Source organism: Silurus aristotelis (genome assembly GCF_946808225.1).
Source record: "Silurus aristotelis genome assembly, chromosome: 1".
NCBI lineage: Eukaryota > Metazoa > Chordata > Actinopteri > Siluriformes > Siluridae > Silurus > Silurus aristotelis.
This window is the reverse complement of record NC_139574.1, coordinates 40,819,881-40,846,742: the sequence shown is the minus strand read 5'-3', so window position 1 is coordinate 40,846,742 and position 26,862 is coordinate 40,819,881. Positions and strand designations below refer to the sequence as shown.

General features: G+C 38.5%; 3 protein-coding genes across 6 annotated transcripts in view; 1 reads left to right on the top strand and 2 right to left on the bottom strand.

Annotated features, from left to right (window-relative positions):
- LOC310731514 (uncharacterized protein) overlaps nucleotides 1-26,862 on the bottom strand; it is a gene marked incomplete at its 3' end in the record, with an annotated part of 236,384 nt that overhangs the window by 36,267 nt on the left and 173,255 nt on the right. The window lies entirely within an intron of this gene.
- Nucleotides 1-26,862, bottom strand: part of LOC310724922 (uncharacterized protein) — a 99,359-nt gene that overhangs the window by 42,277 nt on the left and 30,220 nt on the right. The gene's annotated exons all lie outside the window — the stretch shown is intronic.
- LOC310724730 (uncharacterized protein) overlaps nucleotides 1-26,862 on the top strand; it is a 62,878-nt gene that overhangs the window by 17,759 nt on the left and 18,257 nt on the right. Inside the window, exon 5 of the mRNA XM_083539010.1 lies at nucleotides 6,050-6,433. Coding sequence (XP_083395136.1) covers nucleotides 6,050-6,430 — 381 coding nt within the window. The 3' untranslated portion in view covers nucleotides 6,431-6,433. The remainder of the gene's footprint in view (nucleotides 1-6,049; nucleotides 6,434-26,862) is intronic.

Genomic DNA, 26,862 nt, shown 5'->3' with positions numbered 1-26,862 from the left:
CAGTACTCAGTCCATCCCACAGGATTCAATACATGCTACACTGTACTCCCTGGACCTACTACCCCAACAAATGGTAAGTTAATCATGCCTTTCCAGTCATCCTTACAAAAAGCCTGCTTTTCTTGTAGGATGTTATGATCCTCACAGCTTACATGTTGGTCTTTAATTGAAACTGATACTGTTCTTATTAGTGTCGGCTGCAGGGATGTTCTACTATAATGATCAGGCCGTGTACAACCAGACTCCATTCCCAATGGTCCCTCCACTGCAGCAACATCCATCTACCAAGAGGAAGAGGAAAACGGTGCGTGTGCTTACTCTTTGTTTCAGTACTGGTTCATTTACTGAGTATATGAGCCTCAATTATTTTTTATTTTTTTATTTTTGACTCGTCTAGTCTGTGATTTAATTGCTACTGTCTCTGTTGTCTACAGATGAACAGCTTGAGAGTTATTCAGTAAAATCCGCTGCATTAGATGGCGCTGAAAAGTCTACCTCTTCAGCTGAGCCCGGTCCTGCACAAGCCGTCACACCAAAGCCAGATAAAACAGAGCCTGTGCACGTGCCCCCAGAGGTTCCAGCTTCTGCTCTATTCACCATCGATGAGCCGAAACAGACACAGCTCCTCGTCCTGACGACTCCCGATCGCTCAGAGAGGTGAGTTTAGGGATCGTCGCTGTCCCTGCACTGGATTTTAATTGGTAAAGATATTTTACAATGTGACTAAATTAAACGTGTAGTCCAGCATTTTCCAACATGTTTTAATTAAGACGTATTGCAAATTGTTAAACTGTTGTGCATGTTAAACGGTGTTGACTACAAAAGTAGCCTGAAAGAACAAATCCGTACTTTTAGAAATAAGACCCGTACTTTTTAAATACGTTTTCTACAAATAAAAGAATTAGACATCTTTAAATTTCAATATGCAATATTATCTTTTGGTAATGCCGTATAAAAATCTCACATAATCCTTCCTTTTTCCCACAACTGACCTTTGACTTTCATTGTAATGGAGTCATGAGTAACGTTTTCTGCTCGTCTCAATAAACTAGGAGGCATGTTAGCTCTTGGTTGTAGTTATTGCACATGGACTACAAATACTGTAGATATAAACTGAGGTGCCAACACTGGAGTATTTCTTTAAATAACTATATATAAAGATAGAAATGCTGTCGTTCACTTCGGTGAATGTGTGAAACCTACATTTACACTACAAATTCACAGTAATCCTGGTGTTTTATTATTAATTGGGTGTGTTTGTGTGTTAGGATAAGCCAGAGCTCGCTTTCCAGCAGTCTGACTTTGACCTTGAGCCAGTCTCAACCACAGTCGAGAATTACAGTGTGTCTCCTGTGATTGTGGAGCATCTGGCTTCAGCAGAAACACCAGCAGATGAGATCGAAGCGCAGGAAGCCGAGCCGCCGAAGAACGAACCCGAGCCCAGCTCTGAGGATGAAATGCACAGTGAGACCTACTTCTTCTGACTCGCACACTTCATCATGTTTTTCACTACTTTTCATGTCTGCTTTTGCTCGTTCCTTCCTCAGAGCCAGAGATGGAGAATAAGAGGATACAATATAGTAGAAACTTTCTTTTGAGCATCCAGTTCATGCCTGATTGTGTGCAGAAGCCAGAGGGGCTTCCACCCATACCTGATGTGGTGCTACACAAGGTAAGCCTCCTGACATGTGGGCTTTATTTGAAGTTTAAAACCAAATAAGGAATATTGTTTCACAGATCATTGCTTCACTCTCTGCTTTTACAGTGTAACCAAAATAAGTTGCCACCGGACCCACAGGGGCTCAGCCCCAGAGACTCAAATATCTCAAATATTCCAGCAGGAATAAAAATATAATCAAAATCTACTGAATTTGCAAATGAAGCTTCAAGTGGATAATCTGTTATCAGGCTTAAACCCGTCCTTCTGTAACATTTCTATGGTATCTTCATGTGTAATATTTGTATTTTTTAATTGAACAGATTTTTAGTTTTTATGATGATTGACTTTTCCAGGCCAGTAATCGTGAGAGGCTTCAGGACGAGCTGGAGGAGGCGAAAAACAAAGCTCGCAGAAAAACCAGGGGTAACGTCAAGTTCATCGGGGAGCTGTTTAAGTTGCGGATGTTGCCCAAGTCCATCATTTATAACTGCGTGGTAAAACTGCTGAAACAAAATGACTAGGAAAGTCTCGAGTGCCTCTCTATTCTCCTCAGGACCGCCAGCAACGAGATGGACTTGAAGAAGGCCAAGGTAAACAACCAAAGACGCCATTGTAGAGCATTTTCATTGCACAGGTTAACAGAGCACTTGCTTATAATTTATAGACCAATACAAAGAGGCTTGGAGAAATTGCTTGAGCTCTATTACATAAAAAGTATGCTTCCTATTGTTTAATATTCAAACAGCTGTTCCAAGTGTAACCGATGAAATGTTTATGAAACGCCAGTGAACATCTGCTTTTAACAACTCGTCACGTCTGAGAGCTGTAAATTTCTTCTATTAAACATGTTTCCCAAAGTACTTCTATTGGAACTATTGGAACAGTAGAATAGGTATTGGAGCACGACTGCTGAATTGTTGCCTAATTTTATTCCTCCTTCAGGTACAAATGGATATGTACTTTAAAAAGATGGAAGGAATTGTGAAGGGGAAAAACCTCATCACGTGTTCACTTTATGCTCCATGATGTCATTGACCTGCGCCTGGTCAGTGAACTTGTTTGTTTGCCTACTAGATGTGCATCCGTGCTTATATTTAACAGTAGTACATACTGAAATGATAAGAAAACAGTGAATGACGTGTCCGATTCCTCGTTTCAGCACAACTGGGTATCACGGAGAGTTGTAGAAGGACCGAAGACCATTGAAAATATCCACATGGATGCCAAATTTTAGGAGCAGGAGGAGTAAAGAAAAGTTCAAGAAAAGCTACGATCCATGGGCATGAATAGGCGAGGTTATAGAGGGCATATGTGTTCTAGACTAATCCTTTTTACAGCTTAGTCCCCTTTCTTTTCACAGCACTTAACCAATGCACTGCAACTTTTTGTTGTTATTTCTTGTTTCTTCTACAGTATTTCCGAGTCATGAGACCATGAACACTGTGAGCATGAACATTACAATAGACCCCAACAAGATCCCTAAAATCAACAAGGTACTGACTTTACATGTGCAGAAACATGCTTTTCAAATGCAAGCTTGAACTATTTCAGTCAGCATTTAAAGCTTGAGATGTAGATGAACTCAAACCTGCTGGTGAAACGATTTACGTAGTTGAAAAGTATTAACCTTTAAGAGTTGCCTGAACTAAGCGTTTGAAATCCCCCAAATGTTTGTGGATTTAGAGCTATAGGAGAGCTGCTTCATTCCTATTTTTTATAAAAACTTTTGAAACATTTTTAGTTTTCTTTGGCCTGGATCTTCTCCTCAGCCCTCGCTGTTTTCTCCTCCCGTTCTTCCATTTTTCATTCTGCAGCATCTTCTGTGTTACCTGTTCAGAGTTTAGCGGGTGGTGCATCAGTAAGAATGGTCCGTGGGGAAACACGGTGCTCTGTGTGTAGTTAAATGGACTAAGCCAAGTTATTTGCCTCGATGCTTTTTTGTATTCGAATTACTCGAGTTACACAATTCACACAATTTAAGTAATGTTATGGAATTCTACTTCAAAACTGGCAATCTGTTAAAGTACACGTTTTTCTACCAGGTTTATAAGAAGGATTGTTATTTAAACTGAATTGTGTTTGTGTGTAGTTACCAGCAGATGATAAGATTTATTTGGGACGGAATTTCGGGGGGCGACGGCTGAACTGGAAGAACGGCTGCAATGGAGAAACTAGCGCTAGAGCCACATCCGGAGCATCAGGTGAGTCTGTAGTGAATGTAGTCTGTGTCCTTTTTCAGCTCTCTCCTGTGTTCATGTTGTGAAAATATTCAAAGCAGGTTGTGATTGTAGGTGTTGTTGTTGAAACTTAATTCAGTTTAATGCATCAGCATTTTTAGTCATGACACATCATGTCTCTTGTGTTTCAGTAAAACTCGACACAGTGCCAGACTCGACTACAAACAAGCCTGCGCTATCAGAGGAGGAAATGGAGAAACGCTCTAAATCCATTATCGAGGAGTTTCTACACATAAATGATTACAAAGTAATGATCTCATGCAGTGTCTTATGATCACATTTAGTTGAATACACATCGGTTATTATCGTGTTACTGCGTCACATAATCGTGGTGGGATCGTGTGCAGGAGGCCTTGCATTGCGTGGAGGAACTGGACCAGGGCGGGATGCTGTACGTTTTTGTTCTGGTGGGTGTGGAGACCACGCTGGAGCGAAACCAGATCACACGTGACCACATGGGTCATCTGTTCCATCAGCTGCTGCAGGCTGGGATCCTCTCCACATCTCAGTTTTTTAAAGGGTGAGTGACATTCCTGCACCACACAGCTCCGTCTCCCACTGGCGCCAGAGACACTACTGTCTGCATCATGAGATGTCCACAGCTTGATGACATATTTACACCCAATGGGGTTATTGTTAGCATTATTATGAATACGCTTGCGTTTACATTTGGTCATTTTTTAGAGAATTTTATGAGAATCAGAATCCTTTATTAAGACTTTTGTCTGTGTTTTCTTTTTGCTCTCTTTTCCCCCATTTTCTTACCGATCCTTGTTTACACAGGTTCTCAGAAACCCTCGAGCTAGCAGATGATATGGCGATTGACATTCCTTATGTATGGCAGTACATAGCGGAGCTCGTTAATCCTGTGCTTCGGGAAGGAGGAATCTCTTTGAGAGAATTATTAATGTATTTACAGTTACATTTGAGACTATACATATACATTTTTAGCTGGAAAGGAAGTTGGTGTTTGTTTTTAATTGTTGATTTCTTGTGAATTCCAGTGAATTTAGCAAACCACTACTTCCTGTGGCAAGAGCCGGCATATTATTTGCAGAAATATTGAACCTTCTCTGCAAACAAATGGTGAGCTGTGAGATCTTCTTTAGAATATGACTGAAAAAAGGAAAGTATTTTGTCATACTAGTTAAAAAAGGTTATTTTTTGTTCAAGTCATTGCTGTGTTTTTCTTCACTTTAGAGCCAAAAGGAAGTGAAGGCCTTATGGAGGGACTCTAAACTGAGCTGGGCTGATTTTCTTCCTGAAACCGTGGATGGGAACAACTTCATTACTGAGCAGGTGAGCTGTTGGCTGCACACTAGATTTAGACTCCACTGGAAGATCTGGACCAAACAGGATCCAGTGGGCAGTAGATTTTCTACTACTTGAGTAATAATAATAAAAGAGCTGAGTAAAAGTGACAGCATAGTTATTTTATGAAATCATTTCGCTTGAAAATTGCTTTGAAATACTATTGTTTATGTCTGATCTAATCGCTTGACTCGGCATATTTTTGGCTGGTTGTTACAGAGGGCTTTTAAAAATGTGACGAACTTCTGAGGAGGAACATCAGCACCACACGAGAGGTTAGAGGTCACCCAACCTGTAATTAATCCTGGAGGAATTAAGTGTGATTAGAGAGATAGCGATTTAAATGTATTGATGCAGCTGTGTGTGTGTGTGTGTGTGTGTGTACTAAAAAATGTATTTAATTTGTTTGTTGTGTGAATTGCCAATTTATTATTATTTATTTTCATATTTTATTTATGTTATTTATATTTAAACATATTTACTGTAAATTCGTATTAAAGATAAAGTAAGTGCAGATTGTTGTTAGTTATTTATCTTTTTGGGTGGCAGCGGGATGGGGGCAGGTCATGACGTGGAAGACACGTCATGACCTGTAGTAGAAAATTGTAAACTGTTGTAGAAACTAGTAGAAACCAAGCCCCGGTCGAGGACGTCTCCCCCGCCACCACCACCGGCCTTCGAGATCTCGACCGAGAACCGCTTCGCCCCTCTCCGCCAGACGGAACGCCATACTGTGATTCTTGGAGATTCCATCGTCCGGCATGTCCGCGCTACCGGAGACAAAGGTAAGGTGCACACTCGCTGTTTTACTGGTGCTCGTGTTCTCGATGTCGCTGCGCAGGTACCCGCGATCCTGAACGAGAACTTCGGAGCGGTTGTTCTTCATGCCGGAACGAACGACACCCGGCTGAGGCAAACGGAGATCTTAAAGAGGGATTTCAGGATCCTGGTGGAGACGGTACGCAGCACATCACCCACAACGAGGATCATAGTGTCAGGACCTCTTCCCACTTACCAGCGAGGGGCTGAGAAGTTTAGTAGACTCTTTGCACTAAATGAATGGTTACAGTCATGGTGTCGAGAGCACAAACTTCTCTTTATTAATAACTGGAACTGTTTCTGTGAGCGTCCGAGGTTCTTCCACCCTGATGGCCTGCACCCCAGCAGAGTTGGAGCAGCAGTGCTATCAGATAACATCTCTAGGATTCTTCACACCATCTGACTGGTAAGACATCAGGAAATTTACGTCTATGAGAACATTTATACAACAAACCAAATAGTTACAAGTTCACACACAGCCCAGTTTATAGAAACCGTATCTATTCCTCATGTAGTAAAACCAAGAATTAAATACACAAGATCCAGAAATAATCTTATTGCAGTTAAAACTGAAAAATGCCAGATAAGCAAACACCAAAAAGTTGTAAAGTTTGGTTTTTTAAACATTAGATCACTTGCACCCAAAGCACTGATTGTAAATGAGATGATCACAGAGAATAATCTCTCAGCACTCTGTCTCACTGAGACCTGGATTAAACCAGGTGATTATATGGGTCTAAACGAGTCGACACCGTCAGGATATGTTTATAATCATGAGCCTCGTCAGACTGGTCGTGGGGGAGGTGTAGCAACCATTTATAGTGCTTCTCTTAATGTTAGTCAGAGATTAGGATTCAGCTTTAAATCATTTGAAGTGCTCGTTCTCAAAGTTGTACTTTCAGACATGCATAGAAAACTCGCTCTGGTCACCGTGTACAGACCCCCAGGACCCTACGCTGATTTTCTTCAAGAGTTTGCTTATTTTCTTTCAGACCTCTTGATCAATTTTGATAAAGTGCTGCTTGTAGGAGATTTTAATATTCATGTAGATGATGTAAACGATGCTCTAGGATTATCATTTGTCGATTTACTAAACTCTTTTGGAGTTAAACAAAACGTCACCAGACCAACCCACCGTTTTAACCACACACTAGACTTAATAATATCCCACGGAGCAGACGTCACTGATATAGATATTTTACCTCAGAGTGATGACATCACTGACCATTACCTCATACTGTACACACTACCGGTAGAGCAGATTAACCGTGTTTCACCACGTTATCGACTTGGTAGGACTATTGTTCAGACCACTAAATACAGATTCATAAATAATCTGCCTGATTTATCTCAATTTCTCACTAAACCCATAACTGCTAATAATCTTGATGAAATGACTAACAACATAGACCTTATCCACACTAGCACATTAGACACTGTTGCCCCCATCCGGTTAAAAAAGGTTAGAGAACAAGCACCTGCACCTTGGTATAATAGTCATACGCATGCCCTCAAGAGAACAGCACGTAATCTGGAGAGAAAATGGAGGAAAACTAAATTGGAGGTATTTAGAATTGCGTATAAAGACAGTATGCTCAGCTACAGACAGACGCTAAAAGCTGCTAGAGCTGAACACCTGAGCAAACTCATAGAAAACAACAAAAACAATCCCAGGTTCCTTTTCAGTACAGTCGCTAAATTAACTACAAATCAGGGATCTGAAAAATGTGTTCCATCACAGTTTAGTAGTGACGACTTTTTGAATTTCTTCACTGAAAAAATGTATAGCATTAGAAAAACAAATTGAAGGAAGTGTTACATACAGCTGGTGAGCCTCTTCTCAATATTATTAACTCCTCATTATCTTTAGCTCAGGTCCTTAAATCCCTCAAGTTCCTGCCTTAATTGGTAATAAAATAAGAAATAAATACATAATTGATTAATTATTGTGCCAAATACAGCATCCAAAAAAGAAACTTTACCAACTTATTTTATTATACATTGACAGATCAATATTTATCATTTTCAGTTTCATTTTAAAATTAGCACCATTATTTAATTTTCCCTTTTATTTCCAATCTTATTGTTTAATAATTACTTTCCTTTTTATGTAATATTTTTATTTGGCACATTAATTACTTTATCAAGCCATTTTGTATTTGTTTACTACCAATATTGGCAGCGTTCATCCTCCAATTTGTTTCAAGTATCTGCATTATATATATAACTGACATTGAAGCCCCTGTTAATAAACGTTTGAATTATTATTTTTATTATTATTCCCAGGTTCCTCCTGCTTCACTGCTGAGACATTCATGTTGAGCATCGACAAGAAGATTGTCAACGACCACATCACAACCTTCACCTCCTCCATCTGCCTGATGTTTGGCAGTTATTACTGCTTTAACATACACTACCCAGTGGAACTACGATCAACACTGGAGTTTCTCCAACGCTAATATTCTGTTTTTATCAACACCTTTTTTGGATTTATCAAATGTATCAATTTGATATCTATCTCAGGTTGTTCATTTTCTCAATCTTTCTCTCACTCTTTTTTTTCCATAAAGGTGTTTCTTTTCCATAAATCCTGAGAGGCACCGAGGTTGAATCCAAGAAGAAAAAAGTGTTTAGTCAATCCCAGAGTCCTCACTCTCATCTCAGACATTGCTGACCATGAGTGGATCTAGTGCGACCCCTCTTGTTGTGGACAATGTGATAAAGGTGTGTTACAGACTTAACTTGTTTGAACATTTTTGTAGTTCAAACAGCAGCAATAACACTTAAAGCACTACACTACAGAAACAATATGAAAGTAAGTTTTCTACATTTCTCTAATGCTGTCGAGTAACACAGTTTACAGGCCTAAGAATGTAACACTAGCTTCAAAATCACAACCTTGTTTCTGCCTGGTGTCGAACCAGGGACCTTTCACGTGTGAGGCGAACGTGATGACCACTACACTACAGAAACTACCGCAGGGAAAAGCTTCTTGGTCACTGTTTGCACTTTTGCATACATTCACAGTTTCAGTAGAGCAGGAGAATGAACCGGTTTGCTGAGAAGTTCAAAACACTATCGTTCTTCTAGCATAGAAGCAGTCTTGCTTCTATTTGCTTCCCTTGAACACTTGGCGTTTGTGTATTAGATGGACCCACCTGTCATCATAGACACCGGCAAAACATTTCAAAATCACTTGGCTTCTTCTTCTTATTATTATTATTATTATTATTATTATTATTATTATTATTATTATTATTCAACTCTTTTTTATTGATGCACTTCAAACAGAAAGACACTCAGGTGAGAAAGACAATGGAACAGTGGTTAATTTAGTCCAACAACAAGAAATTGGTCTCTCTCTTTCTAAGTTATACACACAATCACAATCATGAATATGAGCATCAAGAACAGGAGAAAAAAAGAAAAATAAAACAAAATAAAAGATTTTGCACCTAAGTACATTAACACTCTCAAAGATATGTTTTCCTTTCTCCTTTCTACATCTACCAAGAAGTCAGGGACAAGGGGAAGAGCTCAAAAAGGCTAAACAAAGAGAACAGGATTTTATTTTCCTCTTTCTCTTAAATATGATAAGAATGGTTGCCAGGTGGTGTAAAACTTTTCCGTAATACCAAGTAATGTAAATCTGATCTTTTCTATTTGAATAAACTGAGACAGGTCATGTATCTAATGAGAAGAACTGGGTGGGTGAGGATTCTTCCAATTCAGTAATATAAGTCTCTTTGCTACTATTAAACAAAAGGCGAGCATGTTTGATTGTAAGGATGACAAGGAGGGATTTGTGGGCTTGAGTCCAAATAATGCTATTAGGGGACATGGTTTAATATCTAAAATAAAGTATTCAGAGATTGATTTAAAAATCGATGTCCAGAAAGAGGTCAAGGCTGGGCAAAGACAAAAAGTATGATAAAGAGTAGCCGGAGCCGCCGACACGATCACAAGTTGGATCCAAACCAGGGTTAATTTTAGATAGTTTGGTCTTTGTCCAATACACTCTATGCAACAATTTAAACTGTATTAACGAATGACGGGCGCATATAGAGGAGGATGTACACGACCAAGGGCCTTGGACCATTCCTCATCCGTGAAATTATAATTAAGATCCGATTCCCAGTTACTCTTTATTTTAGAAAGCGATGAAGATCCCGATTGAACAGCGAATGTAAAAATAGTTTTATAAATATTAGAGACAGTACCCTTACAAAGTTTTGTTTCTAAAACTCGATCAATCTCTTGTTTAGAAGGTGGGTGCAGGAAGTGAGAGAATGTGTTCCTTATAAAATCACGAATTTGGTGATGTCGGAAAAAATGAGTTTTAGGGAGGTTGAATTTTTCTGACAGGTAGGAAAAAGTGACAAATGTATTCTCCTGAAAAAGATCATTAATGTTTACAATGCCCCTTCTAAACCACAGTGCAAAGAATCCGTCCGAAATAGAGGGTAGAAAGGAGGGGTTTTTATATTTAGGAGACAGACCTGATGCTGCCTGGAAACCGAAATGTTTTCTAAATTCTTTCGAGATTTTAAGGCTTTGTAGAACTAAAGGATTGAAGGAGTAATCGGATGTTTTCAATGCTAATGAAGAGCATGATATAGCATGCAGAGGCACGTGAGGACGGACGAGTTCAGACAGAAGTCTCTCCGTGGACTATGATGTTTGCCGACGGTATTGTGATTCGTGGTGAGAGTAGGGAGCAGGTTGAGAAGAGTCTGGAGACGTGAAGGTGCGTCCTGGAGAGAAGGGGAATGAAAGTCTGTAGACGTGTGTGGATGAGAGGGAGAGCAGTGGAGTGGTGAAGGTGTACGAGTTTAAATACCACAGTTTTGAAACCATTTTAGAAATCGTTTGAGGAGGTCATGACACGATCATTTGTCCTTTTAAAGATTGCGAGCTGACAACCAGCGACCTTTCAACTTTCAGTAGCCATGAATCTGAAGGTTTGAACTTTTTCTGTCTTTCAGGCTTCTGATGTGCTGCTCAAAGAAAATCTAGAGCTCTGAAAAGGTCTACCTTTGTTTATGAGGGAAAGGTCTGGAAACTTTCTGAATTCTTGCCTGGTAAGTGTGTTGTCAGTGTGTTATAGTCATATTTTCTCATACCTGAGGTACAGATCCTGTAAAGAGAAAACTGTTCCAGCACAAATGAAGTGATACACTATATCATCAAAAGTATTGGGACACCCCCTGAACAGGTTTGATTACTTTTATATTTATTATAGTAACAAAAACACAAAAATGTTGAATAATTTAATATTTCATTATTTTGTACATTTTTTTTTTATTTTGAATCATTGGACATGAAGAGGTTCAACATTGGGTTCCTCTCATATTTCTCTGATGCTCTGCACATTTCTTCTCTTTCTCACACTGATTTAGAGAATCCTGGAGCTCCATGCTGGTTTTGTTCCAAAGTGACCTCCAGCTGAGCAACTGCAATTTCCTGATTTCGTATTTTTTTGTATGTTTGTCACACGTTAATGTTTCAGATCATCAACCTCATTTAAATATTAGTAACAATAACACAAGTGAACATGCAGTTTTTAAATGGTCTCTTTCTCATGGTGGAGTCATGAACACTGACCTTAACTGAGGCAAGTGAGGCTGCAGTTCTTTGGATGTTGTTGTGGGGTCTTTTGTGACCTCTTAGATGAGTGGTCTCTGTGCTCTTGGGGTAATTTTGGTCAGTCGGTCACTCCTGGGAAGGTTCTCCACTGTTCCATGTTTTTGCCATGTGTGAATAATTTCTCTCACTGTGGTTCACTGGAGTCCCAAAGCTTTAGAAATGGCTTTATAACCTTTTCCAGACTGATAGATCTCCATTACTTTCCTTCTCATTTGGATCTCAGCATGATGTGTAGCTTTTGAGGCTCTTTTGGTCGACTTCACTTTGTCAGGCAGGTCCTATTTAAGAGATTTCTTGATTGTGAACAGGTGTGGCAGTAATCAGGCCTGTGTGTGGTGAGAGAAATTGAACTCAGGTGTGATAAACCACAGTTTTAACAGGGGGGCAAACACTTTTTCACACAGAGCCATGTAGATTTGGATTTTGTTTCCCCTCAATAATAAAAACCTTCATTTAAAATCTGCATGTCGTGTTCACTTGTGTATCTTTTACTACTATTTAAATTAGTTTGACGATCTGAAACATTAAAGTGTGACAAACATGCAAATAAATATACACAGTGGTGTGAAAAAGTGTTTGCCCCCTTCCTGATTTCATTCTACCACAAAAGTATGTACTTGATATACAATGCTATTTTTTTCCATTTAGTTGAATCTTCTGAGGAGAAGTGGGTTTCACACACCAGCCATCAACCAGCAAAGAGGTTCAAGCAGTCTCCAAACTCAGCACCTGTTTCAGCTCTACCAGTAAGAGTAAGAGACAGAAAATCCCAGTCTTCACTGGTTGTATCCCCCAACACACCTGAAGAGAGGTGAAATCAGGATTTTACACCCCAGCCAGTCTGTAGACCATCTGTCATAGCACTTGTTGATGAGAAGATGTTGGAAATGGGCTACAAACTGTTTGTTGGCGACTTCTACACAAGTCCAGCACTGTTTAGAGATCTCCTAAAAAATAACATCTGAGCATGAGAGAAAATTTTGTCCACAAACCCTCAAACCATCACCAAAAAACCAAGAGAAGAGGATGTGCTGTTTGTAGAATGGAAGGATAAAAGGAAGGTCCAGATGTGCTCCATCATTCACAGAGGCACTGAAGGAAGCATTGTGCTACTTTTATTTTCATTACTTTCTTCTTCTTCTGTTTTTCTAATGTTCAAATACCAGTCTTATGCTTATTGTGTGAATGTTATTATTCCCAGTACATTTGGTTATCAGGCTGCTTTTACTCAAACAGACGGAGGGAGAAAAGGACTACACACAGTCTCAGAATAATGTTTATAGGAATCTCGTTTTTATTGTATTTTCTTCAAAGTTAAAACTCATTAAACATGTGACTTTTAACCCGTCACTATTCTGGATTGTTTCAGGGCCGAATTCATGTATTTATATATTTAAAAAATAATGTTTTATCACAAAACATAGTAAAAAAAAAATTCTAATGAACTTTAGCATCTTTGGATGATGTAAAGCCCAAAGTGTGTTGTTTCAAAAGAGATGTAAATTGTGTATGTAGCACACTGTTGTCAGGAACTTTTACCATTGAAAGTCAGGAAGGTCATTTTCAGCTGTGAGGCCCAAAAGTGGGGCTGAAACCGAACAGGGTTCAAGAAACCGGGTTTATTTTCATATAAGTAACAGTATTTAGTTCAGTAAACTTAAGTTCATTTAAAGGAGAATTCAGCGCTGTTTAGTTCAGTAAAGTCTTCATTTAATCCAAAACTATTCGATTCATTAAGTTAAATTATCCTCAAATTAATATTTTAACATTCAATAAAAACAAATCATTCAGTTTTCATTGATGTTTATTTAGTGAATAATGCATTTAATAAACAATTGGTTTCACTCAGAATAACATTTTATTTTTTATTAGTAAAAATGTGTTTTTTATAAAACTCATCTGAAGCATATAGATAAAAATGCACCAGTTGGTTAAAAGAAAACATTTAAAAGTAAAACATTTCTTCCAGCTCATAAATCCTATAAAACATGCAGCATTAAACATGAACTTCCAGCAGATGAACATCTCATAATACTGTCTGGAAGTGAGAAATGTACAGGTTGTTTTTACTCCATACACATGAACTTACTTTGATCAGAAACACAATCATACTCCAAATCAATTAATCAATAAAGTCAATAAAAGAATCCCAAACTGCTGTGTGTCTTGTCCTCGCTATTAATGACGTCATTAGAGCTCCACTACTTCTAATTACCTGCTGTGACAGTGAGCTCTAATACACATCACACTGCCACCTACAGGTCATTTATGATTCTGCAACGTTCATAGAGTCACTCCGGTCAACTTCCGGTTCTCAACTCGGATTCACTCGCTTTATACACAGTTTACAGCCGTTTTTATCTTATTTATGACTGTAATATCGCTCTTCTCTCAGGAACAACAGAAAAGCTGTGAAGACATGATATTTAATCCGCTCTTTACTTCTGTAATGTGCGCATGCGCATAGTGCGGTTAAGTGAGACCGGGTTACGTCACAGACGGAGGGCGGGGCATCCCCCTGTGACGTCACAGTAAGGCAACGTCTATAATTGGGAACGCGTCTCTGTTTCTCTCATTTCCGAAGTTTTTGCTTGTGAGTAAAGAGGCATAAACATGGAGCTCTTCAGAAGGTTGAGAAAGTTTTTTCAAACCAGAAGAACAAAGAAAACTAAGCAGATTGCTGAAATGAAGGAGAAGCTGAAACACATGGAGAAAGTAGAGAAAGACTTGGATGCATTTTCTCTTCTAATGATAGAGAAGTTAACAGAAGAGAAAGAAGAGAAAGCCATTCTGCTACAGACGGTGCAAAAGCTGGAGGCTACTTTGGCTTTTGAGCGAAAGCAGCAGGAACAGGACATAACTGAGAGAAGCCAGAGCTGGGCGAGAGAACAAAAACAACTGGAGGAACGTGTTGCTCAGCTTGAATTTATTTTGGAGCAGACCACCATGGAGCTCCAGTCTTCCCTGGAAATCAATGAGGAACTGGATAAAACTGTAGAATGTAAAAGAGAGAGCTGGACGAGGAAACAAAAGAAAGTGGAGGAACATGTTGCTCAGCTTGAGGTCACTTTGGAACAGACCACCATGGAGCTCCAGGATACTCAGAATCACTGTGAGAAAGTAAAAAATAGTGCAGAGCAGGAGAGCGATCATTTGATCAGAGACAAAGAGCGACTGGAGGAACGTGTTGCTCAGTTTGAGCCCACGTTGGATTTTAAAGAAAAACAAGAGGACGAAAGAGAGAAAACTAAACATGACATAGAGGAGAGGAACAACTTACAGCTTCAGACCAACAGGGGGCTCCAGGATACCCAGAATCTCTGTGAGGAAGAAAAGAAGACTTCAGAGAATAAAACAGATCATTATATGAGGGTCCGAGAGCAATGGGAGGAAATTGTTGCTCAGCTGAGACAAGAAAACATTCAAAAGAAAAGGAGAAATAGAAAAAAAAGAAGACGACAAGAGAAACAGAGAGTCTGAACACTTTTACTACAGCGAGACACAATAAACACTATTAAATAAATAAAGATTTTGAATTTCAATCATGTCTAATGTCTCTTCATCACAGAGAGCATTCAATGATGGCATTTTTTTTCTTGAAATCCACTTTAGTAAAGTCAGTGATGTTTGATGTCCTTAAAGAAAAGGAATTTGACAGAAACTGAAGTTGAGGTATTTTCTTGCAGCTTTAGTGCTTTGTTCATTTTGAGCTCTGAAAGCAATATAGCTGACAGTTAATGTGTCAAGTTAACTGTCAGCTATATTGCTTTCACTTAAACATCTGTACTTTATAATTAATCACATGGATTGGCACAAGAAAGTGGATGATCTTTCAGCAGTTATTCTGACAGGGTTAACACTGGATTCACCTCACAACACCTGAACACTACTGCTGGATGGAGCAGCGGGTGCGTGCACGAGCGGCGGTTGGTGAATGGAGGGTGGAGCCGGGGGGAAACGAGCGGTGAGAAGCAGATCTGTGGCTGATGGGACTAATCAGTATGTGTTCCTGTCTGATGAACTGTTCTGTATTGGTCCTGTTTACTTCAATAGTAAGGAATGTAGACCTGAGATCCTGATTATTGGTCTTTTATTACCCATAAGGCAGTGATTTTTACCCTTTTTTGAGGCGTGACTCATTGTTTACATGAAGAAAACACAGTGCATGTAGGGGTACGGCCTCAGGAGCCCTGCAGTAAGTGTGCTGTGTGCATGTGATTGATGAATGTGCAGGTAGAAATTCAACTGAAACTGCATTCAATCTGGTTGATTATCAAGCAAGTTATTTTTTAACTACATTTAAGTTCCCTGTTATAGGATAACTTGCAATTTTGTAAATTCCAACTTTATTTCCATTAATTCCTGTTAATACCGAAATATTCCTGATAATTCATATGGGAAGTTTCCAGTCTTGAAAATTCCTGCAACCACATTCCTAGGAAATACATGAGCTGTTCCTTGGTCTTGGGCACAGGGATATTTTGCCTGCCTTTTTTTTTCTTTTAAGTTTTACATTGTTTTGATATCAGATGCCCCAAGAAATTGCAGTTTAGACACAGAAGCTTTGTGTATGTGAGGATCCTCTATAATTATTTGGAGAAAGAGTCTGGTGTCATTATGCCATGGCTTGGGAAGTCGGGATGTTGTTAATAAATGTGAACTGATTTAATGTCATACAGTGTGTCTGTGTTCTACATTACAGTGGGGTCTGAGGTTCGGTTCCCACCTGTGTTTTTCTTGTTCTGACTTCTGCTTCAAATTCATACATGTTCTATGAAAAGCAATTTACAGTAATTTTCTTTTCCCCCTTTTTCTTTTTCTGTCTTCTATTTGTTTCAGTGTTTCTTTGAGCATACAACATACAATACAATACAATACAATACAATACAATACAATACAATACAATACAGCTGTGAACCTACCTGTCATGATGAGTGTATTTGTAAATTATCCGCTAGGTGGCAGTATTGGCACACTTACCGGTAAGCTGTAGAAGAACTCATGTAGAAGTGATGATGTTACAGTGCAGTTGTTGCATGTGCAGACCTGTGATGGAGTAAAAGAGATGTTCCTCACTAAGAGTTTTCTACACTGAAGTAAGAAACATACAGAGAGCGAAGACAATTGTGTCTCATTGTTGGTAAAGTATTTTATCTAAACAGTGTATTTTCAGTCTGTTGTAACGTTTGGTTTTTTTGCAGACTTTCCTGATGCCCCCAAACTGATTATGATGATGGTGACAGCATGATAACCAGCCACCGAGACGAAGCTGAGTGAGGTGAACCCCTCAAACTAACCCAGGAACAGAGAAGGAACTTTCTGACCACCTGCTGGTTTTGCACAAACAGAGTGAAGGTTTTTAAAGTAATATTTTTAAGGAGACAGAATTTTTTATGTTACAGATTTTTCTGGAACTGTGGAATCGAGTCATTTACCAGTGAATCTATGGATTCAAACTCAATTGAAAACCAGTGAATTTTGACATTAATAAACTCTTTTGAATCGAGTTCCTTGAACTGAATCTACGGAGTCGAAATTATCGAACCAAATCTTTTTTACTGAATGGACTGAAAAATGTAAATAAATCTATTGAATTAAATTGTTATTTTGTAATGTTTTGAATGGCAAACTGTTACTTTTGATGTTTTTTAACTAACTGAGGTTCTCAAAAGTTATATTTGAAGGTTAGATGTTATAAGGCTGCATTCTCACTAAACCTGCATCGATAGTTTTGATCAGTTTCACTTCTGTTCATGTAAAATTGGGTTTAAACAGAATTGGGTTTTGTCACATTTTCCCCTAAATTTTATTATGTGGATTTTAATACTTAGTTGGGAATTAAATGTCCAACACTTTAATAAAAGAAACAAAACACACACAAAATTCAAGTATTTAGTTTTTATTAGTATTAAAACAAACATAGTAGAAATAGTAAAAAAAAAAGTAAAAACTATGTATGGTGTGTGAATCTGCAAACCTGCCCAGAGCTTTGCAGATTCTCTCCAGTGCTGCCATTTCCTGTTCTTAAGTTCAGTATAAAGCGAGTAATGTTTCGTTTGGCGTTTCATTTTTTCTCTCATTTATTTCTCTTAGATTGCAAAGTTTCCTCCAGCTGAGCAACATGTTCCTTCATTCGCTCTCGTTCTCTCATCAAATTATTTATCTCGTGCTCTGCCCTCTTTTTCTCTTCCTCACAGTGGTTGAGGGAATCCTGGAGCTTCCTGGTGGTTTGGAGCTGTGAGGTGGTCATTTCCTTCATGTCTAGTTTGGCCTTCTTTTGTTCTTTCTCTATTTTCTTTCTCTCAAATTCCAACGCGACCTCAAATAGAGCAAGACGTGTCTCCACTCGCTCTCGGTCTGTCATCAATTCATTTTTCTCCTCCTCGCAATGATCCAGAGAATCCTGAAGCTCTCTGATGGTTTGAATCTGTAACTTGTTCAATTCCTCAATGTCGAGTTTGGTCTTTTTTTCTTTCTCTCTTTTCAAAGTGGCCTCAAGCTGAGCAACACGTTCCAGCAGTCGCTTTTGTTCTCTCACCCAGCTCTCTTTCTCACGTTCTACTGTTTTCTCCTGTTTCTCATGGAGTTTCAGGGAAGACTGGAGCTCGTTGCTGTTTTGGAAGTGTGTGGAGTTTTTCTCAGTTATGTCCTGTTCCCACTGCTTTCTCTCAGCAGCCAAAGTAGCCTCCAGCTTTTGCACCGTCTGTAGCAGAACGGCTTTCTCTTCTTTCACTTCTGCTAACTTCTCTTTCATCAGATTAGAAAATGCATCCAAGTCTGTTACTACTTTCTCCATGTGTTCCAGCTCCTCCTTCATTTCAGCAATCTGCTCAGATTTCTTCTTTCTTCTGCTTTGAAAAATCTCTCTAAACCTTCTGAAAAGCACCATGTTTATGTCTCTGTACTCACACACAAACCTCGGAAATGAGAGAAACAGAGACGCTTTCCGACTTATAGATGTTGTCTTTCTGTGACTTCACAGAAATATGCCCCGCCTTCGTATGTGACGTCACTCGGGATCTCTCGCTGACACGCACACACTCACTATGCGCATGCGCACATTACAGAGGGAAAGCGCGGATAAAATATCATGGCGTCTTCACAACTTTTCTGTTGTTCCAGAGAGAAGAGCGATATTACAGTCATAAATAAGATAAAACGGCTGTAAACTGTGTATAAAGCGAGTGAAGGTCAGCGGGACTCCATGCTTTCTGAGGACGGACCGGGGCTAGCTTAGCATGCTAACTTCAGTAGATATCTCTGTTACATAATACATAGAGGTTTTTTAAGTCCAAACTGCCATTGATTCACATTCTGGTGATAATTGTATTTGATTGATGAGTGTTTAAACTACACTTATTACACAGAGCTCCATAGAGAAAGCAGCTAGTACGCGGTATTTGACAGTAAAGGACCTGAGTTGAGAACCGGAAGTTGACCGGAGTGAGTCTATGAATGTTGCAGAATCATAAATGACCAGTAGGTGGCAGTGTGATGTGTATTAGAGCTCACTGTCACAGCAGGTAATTAGAAGTAGTGGAGCTCTAATGACGTCATTAATAGCGAGGACAAGACACACAGCAGTTTGGGATTCTTTTATTGACTTTATTGATTAATTGATTTGGAGTATGATTGTGTTTCTGATTAAAGTAAGTTCATGTGTATGGAGTAAAAACAACCTGTACATTTCTCACTTCCAGACAGTATTATGAGATGTTCATCTGCTGGAAGTTCATGTTTAATGCTGCATGTTTTATAGGATTTATGAGCTGGAAGAAATGTTTTACCTTTAAATGTTTTCTTTTAACCAACTGGTGCATTTTTATCTATATGCTTCAGATGAGTTTTATAAAAAAAACACATTTTTACTTATAAAAAATTTAAATGTTATTCTGAATGAAACCAATTGTTTATTAAATGCATTATTCACTAAATAAACATCAATGAAAACTGGATGATTTGTTTTTATTGAATGTAAAAATATTAATTTGAGGATAATTGAACTTAATGAATCGAATAGTTTTGGATTAAATGAAGACTTTACTGAACTAAACAGCACTGAATTCTCCTTTAAATCAACTTAAGTTTACTGAACTAAATACTGTTACTTATATGAAAATAAACCCGGTTTCTTGAACCCTGTTCGGTTTCAGCCTCACTTTTGGGCCTCACAGCTGAAAATGACCTTCCTGACTTTCAATGGTAAAAGTTCCTGACAACAGTGTGCTACATACACAATTTACATCTCTTTTGAAAGAACACACTTTGGGCTTTACATCATCCAAAGATGCTGAAGTTCATTAGAAAAAAATGTGTACATGATAAAACATTATTTTTTAAATATATAAATACATGAATTCGGTTCTGAAACAATCCAGAATAGTGACGGGTTAAAAGTCACATGTGTAATGAGTTTATATTTCAACTTTGAAGAAAATACAATAAAAACGAGATTCCTATAAACATTATTCTGAGACTGTGTGTAGTCCTTTTCTCCCTCCGTCTGTTTGAGGAAAAGCAGCCTGATAACCAAATGTACTGGGAATAATAACATTCACACAATAAGCATAAGACTGGTATTTGAACATTAGAAAAACAGTAGAAGAAGAAAGTAATGAAAATAAAAGTAGCACAATGCTTCCTTCAGTGCCTCTGTGAATGATGGAGCACATCTGGACCTTCCTTTATCCTTCCATTCTACAAACAGCACATCCTCTTCTCTCAGCCAGTGATGAGGCCTCGAGGAGCTTTTTTCAGAAGCTTGTTGGTGATGGTTTGAGGGTGTGTGGACTGAATTTTCCCACATGCCCAGATGTTATTTTTTTTAGGAGATCTCTAAACAGTGCTGGACTTGTGTAGAAGTCATCAACGAACAGTTTGTAGCCCATTTCCAACATCTTCTCATCAACAAGTGGCATGACAGATGGTCTACAGACTGGCTGGGGTGTAAAATCCTGATTCCACGTCTCTTTAGGTGTGTTGGGGGATACAACCAGTGAAGACTGGGATTTTCTGTCTCTCACTCTTACTGGTAGAGCTGAAACAGGTGCTGAGTTTGGAGACTGCTTGAACCTCTTTTCTGGTTGATGGCTGGTGTGTGGAACCCACTTCTCCTCAGAAGATTCAACTAAATGGCTGTTGGAGCTGCTATCATGGGCCCTCAACTGCTCAGTTGTATGAATGAGATGATTATAACATAACATAGTTACATAGCAACAGTGTAACAATAACTCGAAAAAGTCGGTTCTCTGGTTTCGGTTTAATTGAGTCTGAATCGAAAGATTCACTGGTAAATGACTCGATTCCACAGTTCTAACAAAATCTGTAACATGAAACATTCTGTCTCCTTAAAAATATTTCTTTCAGCAGTCTCACTCAAGAAAAAGAAACTTCCTTCCAAAGAAAGTTCCTTCTCTGTTCCTGGGTTAAGTTCACTCAACTTTTATTTATGTGTTGAAATTATTGAGCCACTGTTCTGAATCCATTCATGAGCATTTCAAATCTTTAGTTAAGGCAACTGAAAAACCTATTGGTAAAACATAATTTTTCATGTTTTCACAACAATAGATCTAGTCTCATTAACATAAAATAGTCATTTTTCCTCAACAGAACTGTGAGTTTACTGGACTTTGGTTTGACAAGTAGTTCTGAAAATCTAACCAGATTTTTACATGAAATTCAAACTCTCAGCATTTATTTTTTTAAACAGATACACTGCATCCAAAAACACAGACATGAAGAATTCTCTTGCAAAGATATAAAAACAGTAGACAAGAAAAACCTTCACATATACACAGCTCACACAAACAGGCGCAAACTTCTGTCTGCACAGACCCACATCCTCCAGCCAAAATAGTACAAATAACTCTCCTTGTCATCAGATATATTCATTACAAGAACAAGTGTACATGAATAAGTCACAATAAGCCGTGTTAAACTTTACATTCAACTGTTCAAAAACTGTCTTCAATTCCCAATCATAGTAAAAAACAAGGAAAGAGGAAGCAGTACAAGCGAACAAGAAAACAGTCAGTTTAAAAAGATTTCAAGAATCCCAATTTCCCACTTAAAACAATGAGATCTAAAAACAACAATGCTCTTAAACTTTAAACCAGTACAACCATTAAACAGTAGCAAAATGGAAAAAAGCTTTTGTTTGTTTTCTGTCTTATCGCAGCCACTTGGTCTTTAAAGAGTGAACTTTTGCTTTAACGAAACAGGCTTTAACGAAAGACACGTTACACACGGTGTAACGGGTCAAATATGTTGCGCTTCTATAAGGAGCAGAGCGGTATTTTGGGAATAGCCTGCCGGTATTCTTCCGCTATTACTGTGTGTGTGCGTGTGAGACTGAGGAATATGTCCTTATTCATTTCTGATGCTCATTTCTAAGTTTCTTTGACTAACCCGTAACGCTGTTGCAAACAAAAATAAAAAAGCAGGAGTTTTGGAAACCTTTTGGAGACGTTAAATGGCAAATTTGCCCCCCCTTGTGTTTGAGATATTAGGGTTCGTCGACATAACAGAATCGACATAACCGATTAAAAAATGCTAAGACAAAGCGAGAATTTGGCGGTTCCACTTCAAAAACGTCGACTTAATAGGGTTGGCGAGTTCACCGAGGTCGAGATAAGTGGGTTCCACTGTATTAATAAAATTGAAATAAAATTAAAGACAAAAAGGAAATCTTGTAATGACTTTAAAATGCTGGAGTAAAACAACACAAATGCTTTTAAACTGTTGGAAAAATACAAAAATGTTTGTAAGTGCTGGAGTAAAAAAATGTTCTCAAAGTGCCAGAACAACAATCTTAATGCTGCAGCAAGAAACAAGCAGAGTTTCAACACATGCACAAGAACAGTCAAGTATTACAGCTGTTATAAACGAAACTTAACAGTCATAAAACCTTTCACTAAAACTCAAAACTGACTTTGGCCTATGTTGCACTGTTATACAGCTACTAAACAAACAGGAACAAATCACTACTTGCACTTTTGCTCAGCCATATGAACTGCAGCTACTTCAACTTGAACAGTTTGTTGTTGAAGTACTGGACTCTTCAGAGCACTGGGGGTCAAGGCCAATAAACACTTTCTGAACAGTTACAAACGTGTATTTTAGTTCTTTAGGAGAGCGAAGGATTTTGATGGCATAAATCAAGTCAAATAGAAGAACAACAGCTGTAGGGACGTCTTGCACATTATCCAGCACAACTTGCTTCTCTAAAACCACAGACAGGCACCTTACATTTGGGTTTGAATGGATGGTGGCAACATCATCTTCAACGACAGTTAAGACCCCCTTCATCATCCCTTTTGTGTGAGTGTCTTCTGGGTCTGTGTCCTGCAGTAAAAAGCAGCATAAAGACAGAATTATAACCCATAATTTATTACATTCTGCTGGACCACAAAGAGATTTTTATATTGTTTGAGATAGGTCACCCAAAAATCACACATGCTGCAATTTTTCATTGTGTTTGCTTGGATATACACCCTTTTGCCAAACGTATTGGGACACCCCCTTCTAATGAACAGGTTTCACTACTTTAGTGATTTACATGAGTACAAATCCTAATGTTTAAGCATATAATTATATTTAATGGAATTGTGTGCTTCTAATTTTATAGCAAGAGTTTGAACAGAACCCTTTTCTACTCTAAAATAGCAATGCTGCTGTGTATGGAAAGGTTCAAAAAAGAAATCACTGATTCAGTCAGTGTGGAAGAACTTGACTGGTCTGCAGAAAGCAAAGGTTTAATCCCAGATGAATATCTCTGGTGGGACTTTAAATGCAGACCCTGAGCCAAAAACATCACCAAACACCAATGAGTTGTACTTACACTATATGGACAAAAGTATTGGGACACATCCGTTCTTTGGAACAGAAAAAAGGCACTTCCAAAACTGTGGCAACAAAGATGAAAATATAATTCATGTATTTACAAATTGTATTTCCATCTCTGTTGCAACAAATGTGGAAGTGTCTAAATTGACTACCAATATGTACATGTCATTGGTGTTTGGTTTGAGTTTTTGTCTTAAGGTCTGCATTTAAAGTCACACCAGAGATGTTCAGCTGGGATTAGGACTTGGCTTTATGGAGACCAGTCAAGTTTTTCCACACTGACTGAATCAATCATTTCCTTTTGAACCTTTCCTTATACACAGAGGCATTTTCATGTTAGAATAGAAAAGGCCGTGTCCCAATACTTTTGGCAATATAGTGTAACACTTAATTTGTGCTCTCAGACTCATTACTAATAAATATTCAACTAGGATTAGTCAATAAATACATTTTTGCCAACACTTTGCCTCCTCCATTCTACTCTTTCCCCTGACGTTTAGCTTATAGAACAGTTATCAGATTAGTTTCAGACACCAGACAAAACTGTTTTCTCTTTACAGTATCTGTACCTCAGGTATAAGAGAATATGCTGATAACAGGAACTTAAGTCTTAAGTCTTAAGACTTTTCCCTCATAAACAAAGGTAGACCTTTTGAGAGCTCTAGATTTTCTTTGAGCAGCACATCAGAAGCCTGAAAGACAGAAAAAGTTCAAACCTTCAGATTCATGGCTACTGAAAGTTGAAAGGACACTGGTTGTCAGCTCGCAATCTTTAAAAGGACAATTGATCGTGTCATGACCTCCTCAAACGATTTCTGAGATGGTTTCAAAACTGTGGTATTTAAACTCGTACACCTTCACCACTCCACTGCTCTCCCTCTCATCCACACACGTCTACTGACTTTCATTCCCCTTCTCTCCAGGATGCACCTCTACGTCTCCAGACTCTTGTCAACCTGCTCCCTACTCTCACCACGAATCGGTGAAATGGAACTGACCAGCTGGCAGAGGATTCTCTCTGGTCTTTAAGCCTTCATCTAACGCAAATCAAGCACAGATTTATCCAAAAAGAAAGATTCAATCTCTATTTAGCATTTGTAATTAGCATTAGATGTATGACTGTGTATCATATGGCTTTCGTATGATTCTTTGAGTTAAATACCAGAGATTCTATTAACTCCTTCCACAACACACAACCCATTTAAATACAGTTTATTGTAATAACTACAAATTACACAAAAATCCTGCATTTTGAAAACATTTCATTCAGATTTTACAAAGTGAACTGAACATGACCTTCAAATGAAGCACGTTAGCTGTCTAAGCTCAATGCAAAATATAATTACATTCCTTAAAATAGTCTTCCCAAAACACACCGTTACATTATACGTTAAGCATTTGTGTAATATATTTAGGTTATTTTCGATAATAAAACTACAAGAAAGTTTGCGTGAACCAGAGAACATCCAGCCCCTTCTAAAATGCAGTTAATGAGGGGAAATCCTGTGCAAAATGCTACGGAAACAGACTGCGCATGCGCAATGACAGGAAGTGAAACGCTTTTCCCAACTTAATTGTTCTTTTTCATTGGACAAAATAGTAGTAAACATGCAGTTAAATCTTTTTTTATGAGTAAACTCAACACTGTGTTGTGTACATTGTATATCAAGTACATACTTTTGTAGTAGTATGAAATCAGGAAGAGGGCAAACACTTTTTCACACCACTGTGTATATTTATTTGCATGTTTTCACACTTTAAAAGTCAGGAAGGTCATTTTCAGCTGTGAGGCCCAAAAGTGGGGCTGAAACCGAACAGGGTTCAAGAAACCGGGTTTATTTTCATATAAGTAACAGTATTTAGTTCAGTGAACTTAAGTTGATTTAAAGGAGAATTCAGTGCTGTTTAGTTCAGTAAAGTCTTCATTTAATCCAAAACTATTCGATTCATTAAGTTCGATTATCCTCAAATTAATATTTTTACATTCAATAAAAACAAATCATCCAGTTTTCATTTATGTTTATTTAGTGAATAATGCATTTAATAAACAATTGGTTTCACTCACAATTAAATTTTATTTTTTAATAAGTAGTAAAAAATTTTTTTTATAAAACTCATCTGAAGCATGTAGATAAAAATGCAAAAGTTGGTCAAAAGAAAACATTTAAAGGTAAAACATTTCTTCAATCAATTAATCAATAAAGTCAATAAAAGAATCCCAAACTGCTGTGTGTCTTGTCCTCGCTATTAATGACGTCATTAGAGCTCCACTACTTCTAATTACCTGCTGTGACAGTGAGCTTTAATACACATCACACTGCCACCTACTGGTCATTTATGATTCTGCAACATTCATAGAGTCACTCCGGTCAACTTCCGGTTCTCAACTCGGATTCACTCGCTTTATACACAGTTTACAGCCGTTTTTATCTTATTTATGACTGTAAGATCGCTCTTCTTTCAGAAACAACAAAAAAATTGTGAAGACATGATATTTAATTCGCTCTTTACCTCTGTAATGTGCGCATGCGCATAGTCCGGTTAAGTGAGACCGGGTCACGTCACAGACGGAGGGCGGGGCATCTCCCTGTGACGTCACAGTAGGCAACGTCTATAATTGGGAACGCGTCTCTGTTTCTCTCATTTCCGAGGTTTTTGCTTGTGAGTAAAGAGGCATAAACATGGAGCTCTTTAGAAGGTTGAGAAAGTTTTTTCAAACCAGAAGAACAAAGAAAACTAAGCAGATTGCTGAAATGAAGGAGAAGCTGGAACACATGGAGAAAGTAGAGAAAGACTTGGATGCATTTTCTCTTCTAATGATAGAGAAGATAACAGAAGAGAAAGAAGAAAAAGCCATTCTGCTACAGACGGTGCAAAAGTTGGAGGCTACTTTGGCTTCTGAGCGAAAGCAGCAGAAACAGGACATAACTGAGAGAAGCCAGAGCTGGACGAGAGAACAAAAACAACTGGAGGAACATGTTGCTCAGCTTGAGTTTATTTTGGATCAGACCACCATGGAGCTCCAGTCTTCCCTGGAAATCAATGAGGAACTGGAGAAAACTGTAGACTGTGAGAGAGAGAGCTGGACGAGAGAACAAAAACAACTGGAGGAACGTGTTGCTCAGCTTGAGGCCACTTTGCATCAGACCACCATGGAGCTCCACTCTTCCCTGAAAATCCATGAGGAACTGAAGAAAACTGTAGAATGTAAGAGAGAGAGCTGGATGAGAAAGAAAAAGAAAGTGGAGGAACATGTTGCTCAGCTTGAGGTAAATTTGGAACAGACCTCCATGAAGCTCCAGGATACTCAGAATCACTGTGAGAAAGTAAAAAATAGTGCAGAGC